Raw genomic sequence first — 12252 nt, forward strand, 5'->3', positions numbered from 1 at the left:
AACAAAAACAAATGAGCAAAAAAGAAAAATGCAGAAAAAAGATGTAGCTGTACTGAGCACCTTGTGAGGAAAATGGAAAATTCTCTAAATTGCCTTCAGCTGAAGGGCTCATATTTAGTCCTTAAAAATGCATTTGACTATCAAAGAGGTGTAAATGGAGTTGAGAATATTTTGAAGCGAAAGAGGCAAAGAGAAGGAACAGAGACAGTCAGAGAGTCAGAGAGAGTGGTGAACCAAAGGAAAAATGCAAGAAGATTGTTCACTGAGAAAAAGGAGAGAAAGACAGATCAGAAGGAAAGAAAGTTCTACCACAGCAAGCTGGTCTGGTCATGTCCTTTAAGCAACATTTGTAACTGAAGGCCTAACTGTTTGGTATGATAGGAAACGAGGGAAACGGGGAGTGACTGAAACAGGGCTATTCATTAATTTTAGCCTTGCACAAAGTAAAGGAGAGAGAGAGAGAGAGAGAGAGAGAGAGAGAGAAAGAGAAAGAACTCTAACTACACTGGAAATGAAGGGGTAGAAAGGGAATCGAGCTCAATAAAGAGTGTCAACTCACATCACCATGGAAACCAGGAGAAAGGCCATACTCAGCTGAGATAGGTGAAATAAAATGACCAGCACAGTTTGGAAAAAGGATGAAACAGGAAAGATGAACTAAGGCAGGGTACAGTGGTAGACAGGCAGAGGGCAGTGGGTCTAAGATCAGAGGAGGAGTTCTAGGGGTAATGTTGGCAGGACCAAAATAAAAAAGGGGGAGGAGCAGAGGAGAGGAGGGAACTGATTTAGAGGACAGGAGGAGAAGGAACAGAGTGGTATACTGTACACCAACAGCTGGTGAATAATGAAAAGGAAGGTGCTAAAAGAGAGAGAAAAAAAAAGTGAGTGAGTAAGTGAGTGAGTGATGGGAGGGGGTGTTCTGAAGGATTTGGAAAGGTTTGGATGATGGGGGTGGGTCTGAGGGGTTTGGAAAGGTTTGCAGAGTTCAGCAGGTGAAATAGGGGGTTCTGGAAACAGATTAGAACTGCATTGACAGAAGATAACAAAAGCTTTGGTGGAAATAAAACATATACCAGCGCTATCTTGGTTGGCAAAACAAACAAACAAATAAAGAAACAAACAAAATAAACTTGGATCCTTTCGCGGACCCTCAGCTTGCTGCTGTATAATCTATCTGCTATACATCTTATCCAGTACAGAACTGTGTGTTGTGTCTGTGTGTGTGTGTGTGTTTGTATGTGTGTGTGTGTGTGTGTGTGTGTGTGTGTGTGCGTGTGGTGCGTGTGTGTGTGTGTGTGTGTGTGTACTGGCATATGGATCATGATAAGGAGAAAGAAGAGAGACACAGAGCTTTTCCACAGAGACAAGTCAAATATACTGTACATGAGAGAGATATAAATATATAAATCCCTAAACAATGCCATCCACAGGACTAAGGGACCCAGAGGACTCAACTCCTTTGGCCCCTCCCAGCACTGCTACACACGCACACCGCTTAGTGTATATTACTGAGTGTGAGAGTGTGTGTGTGTCAGGATGTGTGTTTGTCAGAATACATATCTCATCTTAGCTACAGAGAGCCAGTAATATTTCTGGATATGTATGTAAGGTTTTAGACATTGAGAAGAATACATTGAAGCATCGTCATTTGCTTTAATGTACAACCATGCTAAGAGCAGCAATTTAGAGTCACTTCCTCTTTAAGTCAATGTGAAGTGATTCAGTTAAACTGACCTCACCGACTGGTTGTTCAAACCACCCGAGCAGAGATGTTTCATGTGTGTGCATGCGCGTGTGTGTGTATGTGTGTGTGTGTTTCGGGGGTTTTTTGTCGTGCGGTGTAAAAGCATCGAGAAGGGCCTCCGTGTCCCTGTTTCCTGTGGATCGGCCTGACTGGCGCAACCTACATCACTCCATCACCATCCACCAAGCACCACAGTGGACTCCTCCATCAGAAAATGAAAGAGGAGGAGATTAAAAAAATAAACAAAAAACAAAGAGGATATCGACACCAAAAATAGAAAAGAAAAAGAAAAAAAAACGGTACAAACACAGCGCTGCCCACTCCGGAGACCCTCTACCTTGTAGGCAACCCGTGCCGGGCACTTCTTCCCCAGTCCTAATGGCGGAGACATATGTCTGAGCATCTCATACAAATCAGAACAACTGATCCTGCCACTGCTCCCCCACACCAGCACACACAGGGCAGGGCGGGGCAGGGCGGGCATGGGGTGGGGCACAGGGGGAGAGAGGGAGAAGAGAAGGAGGAGAAAAAAAATGAGACAGAAAGAGAGAGAGGGGGTGGGGGGGGTGGGAATAGGAGAACAGAACAGAAAAAGGTTATTTGGTTTGGGCTCTTTGAGGAGTGTTACACTGCAGAGACGTGGCTGACCTGAACTCTGGGTCTGTCTGTCTACCTGTAGGCTGGAGGAACAGAACGGGAGGAAGGAAAGACTCAGGTCTGACTGTTTTTTATTTTGTTGTTGTCAAATAATAAAACTTAGACCATTCTATGCAAACAGGGTGGCCACGCTTGCATAGAGGAGCAGGGGGGCTTTGGAACAGGCAAAAAGCCCCACTGCTGGAGGCGCTTACAATGATACTTATAATGTCAATGCAGTTTCTGTCCCACCCCTCCAGAACGATGCAGGGGCTCTGGTCTGGACCAGGCCTAACCATGGGAACACATCCAAAACAAAAAATAAAACTAAAAAAATAAAAACAAACACAAAAACAAGAACGATGGCGGATTTGTTATTATTTTTTGTTATTAGATGGGAGTTTTCTGCGGGCGGAGTTTTTTTGGGGGGGGGGGGTGAGGGAGTGCTTGCTTTGATTCAGAGTGGTGCACATTTCATGCTTCTTCAAGTGTTTGCATTGTCCTGCACACATTCTCTTTTTTCTTATCAGAATGCAAGAGGAAATGGTGGAGGTAACAAAACAAAACAAACAAACCGAAAGAAAAAAGAGAGAAAGTCGTCCAAAAAAGTCCAAAATCAAAAGAATAAAAGCCACATTCATTCCATTCTCTGGATGCTATAGAGTGCTATTAGATTGGTGTAGTGGAAGTCAAACCTTGCAGGCCACCCTATGTGGACATTTCTTGCCTAAGCCCAGTGGGGGGTCGATTACTCTCAACAAACTGTACATGTCCTTATAATGAATGCGTCCGCTGGAAGAAGAATACAGCAAAGTTAGAGCAGACAATGAGGAACAGATACAATCCCAAGAAAAAAAACCCCCAAAAAACAGAGAACAGGAGAAAGTACAGCAAAACCACACGCACATACACACAAATTACACACACACACACACACACACACACAAATTAAACACGCATACATTTTTTTTCATTTGCTCGTCACCCATGTGGACTGATCCTTGAGCCCTTTATACTTAATACACTTAACACTTTATATACTTTATGCACTGTCTGTATCCTCAGTCCCCTTTACACTTTAAATACTTTACACTTTACATAGTTTACACACTGTCTGTATCCTCAGTCCCCTTTACACTTTAAATACTTTACACTTTACATAGTTTACACACTGTCTGTATCCTCAGTCCCCTTTACACTTTAAATACTTTACACTTTACATAGTTTACACACTGTCTGTATCCTCAGTCCCCTTTACACTTTATATACTTTACACTTTACATACTTTACGCACTGTCTGCATCCTCAGTCCCCTTCTCTTTTTTCTCTCTTTCTTTCTCTTTTCTCTTCCTCCTTGCCTCTATGATATTTCCATCTCTTGAATAAAAAAAGAAAAAAAAAGAAAAAGAACTGTACTTCTCTTCCCTTTCCTTTCTTCTACATCTAAGCCTTGTCCATCTGTCCCATTGCCTTTTTTTCCTTCCATCTAAATTCACAATCTGTCCCTCTGTTCCCTGAACCTCTGCAGTGCTACTGTCTGTCGCCCCCTACAGTCCATTACAGGGTACAGCCTCTGGGTGGCAGGCACTGGAATGCAGATACTCGTAAACTTAGCGTGTCGGGTAGACAACAGGAAAGGGGTTTGTCACAGTAAGTTTTTCTTTTCCCTCAGTATGCAGTATTCCAGAGGGGAGTGGGGGTGGACAGGGGGAGGGAGAACAGAGGAGGAGTAGCGGAGGGAGATGGATGGATTGCTGAGAAGACTAGATCCATGATCTCCACCTCCTCAGCCTGCACTCTGACATGGTTGCTCTGCAGTAAATGCATTGCTTTGCAGGGGCCTGTGGCAACCGTGGACTCATGACCAGAAAACCTCTCATCCCCACTGTACTCTGGTCCTCATGTTTGTGTGGAGTGATGGAGTGTATGTGCACCTGCTATCAGTATAGTGACTGTTTTGATACTGTGGGTCGTGTGTGTGTGTGTGTGTGTGTATGTGTATCTTTGTCTGTGTCCATGTGCTTGTTAAGAGCAGCAACAGTTGTGCGTTTCCACTCTCTGCAAAAAACTGCACATAGTTGATAAAGTAAATAACAGATTAAAAACATGCTTGTCTGTGTAAAATGGGATTAAAGGTGGGTGCCAACAGGCTCAGTAGAGAACACAACTTCTCCCGTCTGAAACTTCTCCCTGAATGCTCCTTTCCGCACAAATCCACCAGTTTATCAACTGCGCTTTTCCATGGAAGTTTGTGACCACAGCAAATAAAAACATCAAAACAAACCTACAGTCCATTTACCTAGTGACTATTTACAGGACAAATGTGATATTAAATATTGCCTATTTAGACAGTGTGATCCACTCTGATACCAAAAAGACCCTCTCAAGAACTGAACACACTGAGTAGAAAGCTTGCATGTATTTAATGTGTTGTAAACTGATTATTAACTTTTCTCTCTTGTCATATACTGCTTCAGTGATGTGCATATGGATTACAGTCTGCTTTAGCAAATTTGTTTTAGCGACAAAGAAACACTGAATTGAATTTTGGAATGTGTGTTTGAGTATATGTGTTGGTGTGTTTACACTCACCACGCTGCTGGATCATACTCCGCCCAGATCCTCACGTATTCGTCCAGATGGTGAGGACCCAAGATGGACGAATCCCGCGTCAAATATTCAAAATTATCCATGATCACAGCCACAAACAGATTCAGCATCTAGACAAAAAAACCCAAATATAAACACATACAGACACACATACACACAGAAAGAGACCCCCCCCCACACACACGTGTGCAGGCATACACAAACACACACACACACACACACACACACGCATACACACATGCACAGACACACACACACACACACACATACACACATACACACACACACACACACACACACACTCATTTCATAATTATTATATTATATTTGAAAACTGCAGTACCACTCATTAGTGCTTTAATGTGGGCATGACAAGAAGACAATTTGAATACTTAAGCCAAAGGGCTCGTCACATGATGAAATATCTCAAATAAAGGGAAAGAGTGGTGGAAGGAGTGCTCACCAGGAAGGAGCAGAGGAAGATGAAGGAGACGAAGTAGAGGTAGGCGAAGTCACTGCCGCATTCCTTCTCTTTATTACCCGACAATACATCGCACTGTTTCCCTCCCAAACACCACAGCATTATCTCATGCCAAGCTTCCCCAGTCGCACTCCTGTTCACACACACACACACACACGCACACACACACGCACACATCACAAATGCAGAATTGTATTAACCCTGTTGACCAATACAAGAAACTGAATTTGCTAAGAACAGACTGACAAAAATGTAAAAACAGATCACACACCTGAACAATAGTATCAAGGCTTGGAAGAAGGTCCTGAAATTGTTATGTGAGTCAATTGCACTGTCTCCATCTTCCTCGATCGCTATGTTCCCAAAGAGCTGTGGATCACAAGCCATCACATCATAGCCTGCTACCATAACATCTCCGTTCAATCCATCAGAGGTCAGTCATAATAACTGTCTGCATGTCACTGTTGTTGTTGATTGATAATCTCACCTGCATGCCAATGATGGCGTAGATGAAGAATAGCATAGCGATGAGTAGGCACACATATGGTAAAGCCTGTAGGCAGAGCACCCACAACATTACACACGCTAGAGCCTGTGCAGTGTGTCTAGAGTGTGTCAGGTTTACACACACTGTGGACTGGCTGTGGTAAATATAGCTTTTAAAGTAAAGTAATATAGATTGTAAAGTAAAGTAAAGCTTTTTATTTGTCTATTGTCCATTTTTATCTTATTTGTAGTAAATTTTGAACAGAACACTGCTAGTTGAAATTTAATTTAAGGCATGGATCTGTGTGTGTGTGTGTGTGTTTTTACCTTAAAAGACTGGAGAAAGGTCCAGAGTAGGATGCGTATGGTTTCACCCTGTCGAAGCAGTTTAATGAGGCGGGCAGCTCTGAAGAGTCGCAGGAAACTCAGATTTATGAAGTTATCCTACAACACCATAATGACAGAGAGAGCAGAGAGAGAGCAGGGAGGAGAAGAGAAAAAGGAGGGGAAGATGAGAGAGAGAGAGAGAGAGAGAGAGAGAGAGAGAGAGAGAGAAGAGATGCCAGACAGGAAAGACATGGGTAAAGGGGAAGAAGACTGTCAGAAGTGTGTTCTGTGTTTTAATGGAAGAGTAAAAAACGAGCAGGCCAACCGAATGGGTCTTACAGACCCCAACAGAAACGTCCAAAAAAACCAAAGGCCAAACAGAGGCAAACCAAAATGCAAGACGAGCTCAACGTAGACAGACAAGAGAAGAGAATAAAGGCAGGCAAATTATATAGGCAGCAAAACTTGACAGTTCTTGATCCGGTGGGAGCAGAGAGTGCACAACTTGCTCTAGTGAGTTAGTGAGTTGGTTAGTTTGTTTGTTTTTGTCCATGTCAGACAAATACACTGGTTGTTATGTGGAGGATTGCTACTCAGAGCTGGCATGCCGGTTCACATGGCAAAGCTACGGGCTATCAGGTACAGTGACCTACAGGGTAGTACTGGGTGATATGACTAAAAATCCTTAAAAGAAAATATATTTTCAGTTTTGCCTCAGAAATCAACAAATGCATTGACAATTACAAAATTTTCATTAGTGCTGTAACTTTTTTTTTGCAAGAGGTAAGATGTGGCTGTTTAATTTACAGACAGGAAAAAGAGTGAGCTCTTTCAGGCTGATCTACATTAGACTATGATATCAGATATTCAAACGATCAGTTTCAGGAAATTCTTAATATAGCGTAAGCTTTATTACATGCTAAACTGGCCTACAGTTTGTGTTACTTGAATACATGCCTTGTGTCACAAAAACCCTTGAGGGTTTTACTCAAACTTGAGTAACTCAGTAGGTAACAGATCCACAATGTCAGTCTTGGTAAACTTCTTTGTTTGTTTGTTTTTTCTACCACCCAGCTCTACCAGAGAGTGCACCAGTGAAGGGAAAGGAACTTGGGTTAAAGGACTTGTCACTGGATCAAATCACAGTAATGACCCATAGATTAAACACGGATTTGAAATACACTGTGGCTAAGCAGTATTTTGTTCAATAAAAGAGAGAGAGAGAGAGAGAGAGAGAGAGAGTGAGAGAGATGCACTACTGTAATAATGTTACATTAAGTCTTGGCTTCTTTTTGTTGGGAAGAAAAATGTCCCCACTATGCTGTAAAATAGCAAGTGTAAAACTATGAGGTATGAGCTGTCATCCTGAGAGAGACAGTCCAGTAAAAGGGATACCGTCACTGGAGCCTTTATTTCAACTTGTCTGTGGGGTGGACTGAACAGAAGGAGAGTTTCCCTCGTGTTAAAACTTTTTGTGGTTTTGGCAAAATCTCAGTTAAGAAACTTGCCGTTCAGTATCTAGTGCCAGGCTTCACTCGCTTTCCTTTACCTTCCATCACTGGGCCTCTGTGTTTTTTTTTTTCTAATCTTCACCTTATGTACAGATTCCTCACGTTAGAGTCATTTAAGCCGACAGCAGGGCAGAGGGAGACAGGAAGCATAGCATGCACATGCACAGACATCACAGCGTGGCCCACGTCCTGAGAGTGCACCCCGCTCTCAGGGCATCTGAGTCTTCTCTGACTGGGTGTCTGTGTGTGCTTCATAAACATAAACATGTGTGTATCTTTAAACCACTACCTGTTCTTTATGATTTGAAACACGCCTGTCTTAGTTCTTTAGTGTGTCTGTGTTGTCTTGTGTCAAACAGGTACATGTGTTCTGGCCCTTCATTCTTTAACATGTTTGTCAGTTGAAGGGCTGGTTGCTTGGTAACAAAAACAGCTGTAAACATGCAGTGGGAAACATGCACAAACACTTACACCATTTGCACTACATTCTTTTTATCCCAACCCCCCTCTCACATGCAGTTACACAGTGTGTGCATGTATGTGTGTGTGTGTGTGTGTGTGTGTGTGTGTGTGAGTGTGTGTGTGTGTGTGTGTGTGTGTGTGTGAGCGTGCGCGCATGCGTTTGTGTGTGCGTGTGTGCGTTTGTGTTTGTGTGTGTGTGTGCGTGCGTGTGCATGTCTGTGTGTGTGCGTGTGTGTGTGTATGTTTCTTACAGAGTGTATGTACCAGCACATGTACACATTGCATGTCATTTGAGAGGTATACATCATCCAGCAAACAGGGTTAAAGTCTGACAAGCACTGAAGCACATGCATCATCATCATCATCATCATCATCACAGTCAGCCACATAAGTATATGGATGCATTAAAAACTCCAAAAAGTTACAAACCATCTACATGTAGATGTTGCAGATGCATGGTTTATAGCAGCATTTTTGGAGGTTCATTTTAAAACCAGTGTGATTGGCCAGGCCAGGTCATGAATGGACACATGAGTTTCATGGTTCATTTTGATTGGATGAATTCATCAGAGGGCGTAGCCACCAATAAAGCAGAGTGTAAAGGAAGCATGTAAAAAAAAGATAAAACATATAAATATAAACAATCATTAAGCACATATTTCAGTAAAACTGTCAACCGCAAACAGACTGGTCGAAGAAAAACAGCAGCTAAGAAAATAATATTAGCTTACTATTACAGAGAGATGGAAGTATTGCCTTTCTGCCCACTGTTAATATTAACTAATGTTAGCTAATGTTAACTAACATTAACTAACGTTAACCAATGATAGCTAATGCTAAGTAACATTAACGAATGTTTACCAATGACAGCTGATGTTAAGTAATGTTAATGGTAATTAGAAGTAAAGTAATTAGTTAATTTATGTTAGTCAAAATTAGCTAATAATAACTAATGTTAGTCAGTGTTTAGTAATGACATATAGCTAATGTTGCAGCTGTTAACTAATGTTAGCTAATGTTAGTTAGTCGTAACTAACATTAACCACAATTAGCCAGTGTCAAGAAAGGTTAGCTTATGTTATCGAACATTAACTAACCACCATTAACATGAAAAATAAATAATTCGAAATGTGAAAAATTGATATTTTGCAGATCTACTCAAAATCTCAGGCAAAGAAATTATGACACCATAACACGTTATGATTTGTCCACAGCCAGAACTGTATTCTTATGTTGTTTAACCTGGATTCACACATACAACAGTCAGAAAAGCAACACATCTGTACACTGATTTGCCACCAGGTGTCACTGATGTACTAAGAACCAACAGGTCATTTATCAAAGAAATACTGTATGCATACAAGAAGACAGACACAGAGAAAGACAGACAGAGAAACAGACATAAGCTCTCTCCCCCTCCCTCTCTCTCTCTCTCTCTCTCTCTCTCTCTCACACACACACATACACACACACACATGGTCTCTCTCTCTCTCTCTCTCCCTCCCTCACGTACATACACACACACACAGATAACTGCAGTCAACCACAGGTTTAAATCATTTAAGTGTGAGCTGGTTACAGAATCAACTCTACACCTGTGTGAGGACTGAGGAGCAATATACATGAACAGAGAGAGAAACAGAGACAGAGAGGTAGATATACGGGGTGGGTGGACAGACAGACAGACAGACAGACAGACAGATAGATAGATAGATAGATAGATAGATAGATAGATAGATAGATAGATAGATAGATAGATAGATAGATAGATAGATAGATAGATAGACAGATGTTATGCCAGGGTGTCCTGAAGGCTAAGGCACTTGTGCTGTGAACACCAGCTCTATGCTGATTGGGTTCACACATCAACTGGGACAATTATGTAAGGCTTTTACAAGCTCCTCATGCCTGACTGAACAGCCAGAGAGATTTTCTGGAGTCTCTCTCTCTTGCACACACACAGACACACACACAGACACACAGACACACACAGAGACGGTGGTTCTTCTGCAGTACACTTACCCCTAGCTCTGTTACTAGAATGTCAGTAATACTGCCTAGCACAGTCACACAGTCAAAAATGTTCCAGGCATCTTTGAAGTAGTTCTGTGGTAACAGGAGAGAGATGTATGAGTCAGTCAACAAGGCTAAAGGAGGGCACACACACACACACAGACACATACACACACACACACACACACACACACACACACACACACACACACACATATATATATATATATATATATATATATATATGCAGAAACTGAGAGCAAGCACTCTGATGATTACTGTCTCTTTCACCCCTCTCTTCTCCCTCTCCCTCTCCCTCTCCCTCTCTCTGCCTCCCCCTCCCACTCTCCCTCTGTCTCTCTCTCTCTCTCTCTCTCTCTGTCTCTCTCTGTGTGTGTGACACAGAGATGGTGGATGCCTGTGGGTACAGGGCACAGATGCTTTTGTGCTATGCCTGGTGAGCGCCCGCAGTAAAACAGTGCATTAAGACGACTGTGAGTGCCAGCTGCACAGCGACACCAGCAACATGGCAAGCAGCTTCACTGCTCCCCATCATCTGTGTGTGTATGTGTGTGTGTGTGTGTGTGTGTTTGTCTGCTTTCGCTTGCTTTCTTAATCCCACACCATCCCGCATTCATGATTACGACTCTCACTCTTGCTCACTCTATTTCCCTCTCTTTCTATCTCTCTCTCTCAGACACACACACACACACACACACACACAGACACTCTTTTATCACCTCAACTTGTCCTCCAGCTCCCTCCCTCTTTCCTCCTCCTTCCGCCACCCCTCTGTCTCGTTCTGCCTTTCCTGATGTCCACACAAATTCTAGCTGACTACTGCCATTTCTTTTCTCTCCACTTCTGTCTGTTCTCTCACAGCAATATCTCCACATCTCAGCCTTCTCTCTTTCCCTCTGAACATTTCACTACTTTTCATACCCCTACACTCGCACACACATTCACACATACACACGCACACACACACACACACACACACACACAGACACACACACACACACACACACACACACACACACACACATTAGAGCCACCTTTACTTACCAGTGCTCCAAAGGCAATGATCTTGAGGACACACTCCATGGAGAAGAGCGAGGTAAAGACTATGTTGAGATAGGCCAAAACATCCTCATAAACCTTAGAGGCTCCGTCATACTACACACAAACACACACATACACACAAAGACACACGCACACACACACAGACACACACATACACACAGACAAAACACAGAGAAGAGAACAGACATGTAGGGACACACCAACACAGAGAGAACACAGACTTTCAGTACGTTGGTTTGCTGGAGAGGAAATTCTTTTAGGAGCAGCAGCTCCACTGGATGAACCTACAGAGAAAGAACCTAATGACAGTCTATGAGCAGAGAGTGAACCAGCTACTGCACTACAGAGAAACACAGAGCCAAAGATCTCTTCTCGCTGTCATCGTGATATCACTTTGTGCTTTGGGAGACTGGCCAAAAATGTCTTTTTTCTTTTTCTTTTAATCTGGAAGAGTATGGAAAGCCAAAGTGAGGCAGTCTTATGGCTGCATGCACCCACCTTCATCATGAGGACGATGGTGTTGAGTGCAATCATGGCCATGATGGTATACTCAAACGGCGGAGAGACCACAAACTCCCACATGCGGTACTGGAAGGTGTGTTTGTTCTGAGGCATGTGACGTGTCAGAGGTTTGGCATTGATGGCAAAGTCGATACAAGCTCTCTGAAAACACACGGTTATTTCATAACAATATAAAAAACCAAAGCAAACAAGACAAAAATGACAAGAATGGTGACAAAATCCAACTTCTTTCAGCTGATTTTTGCTACAGATAAAAAACTGCTTGTGTTACTATGGTAACAGTTTGTATGAGAGCTCTGTCATGAACTTGTTCTTATTGTTCAAAACAGCCAGGAAGTATTTCTGCACATTAATTAATTATTTACTATTAATTAATC

The 12252-nt window shown here is 42.5% G+C and overlaps 1 protein-coding gene across 1 annotated transcript in view; it reads right to left on the reverse strand.

Moving 5' to 3' along the window:
* cacna1aa (calcium channel, voltage-dependent, P/Q type, alpha 1A subunit, a) overlaps window positions 1-12252 on the reverse strand; it is a 103879-nt gene that overhangs the window by 22904 nt on the left and 68723 nt on the right. Inside the window, exons 33-41 of the mRNA XM_030782603.1 lie at window positions 11852-12016; window positions 11336-11446; window positions 10280-10363; window positions 6285-6401; window positions 5959-6024; window positions 5743-5840; window positions 5454-5604; window positions 4973-5100; window positions 3076-3172 (exon numbers count right to left, since the gene is read on the reverse strand). Coding sequence (XP_030638463.1) covers window positions 3076-3172; window positions 4973-5100; window positions 5454-5604; window positions 5743-5840; window positions 5959-6024; window positions 6285-6401; window positions 10280-10363; window positions 11336-11446; window positions 11852-12016 — 1017 coding nt within the window. The remainder of the gene's footprint in view (window positions 1-3075; window positions 3173-4972; window positions 5101-5453; window positions 5605-5742; window positions 5841-5958; window positions 6025-6284; window positions 6402-10279; window positions 10364-11335; window positions 11447-11851; window positions 12017-12252) is intronic.

This window comes from Chanos chanos, chromosome 8 (genome assembly GCF_902362185.1).
Source record: "Chanos chanos chromosome 8, fChaCha1.1, whole genome shotgun sequence".
In the NCBI taxonomy this organism is placed as follows: domain Eukaryota; kingdom Metazoa; phylum Chordata; class Actinopteri; order Gonorynchiformes; family Chanidae; genus Chanos; species Chanos chanos.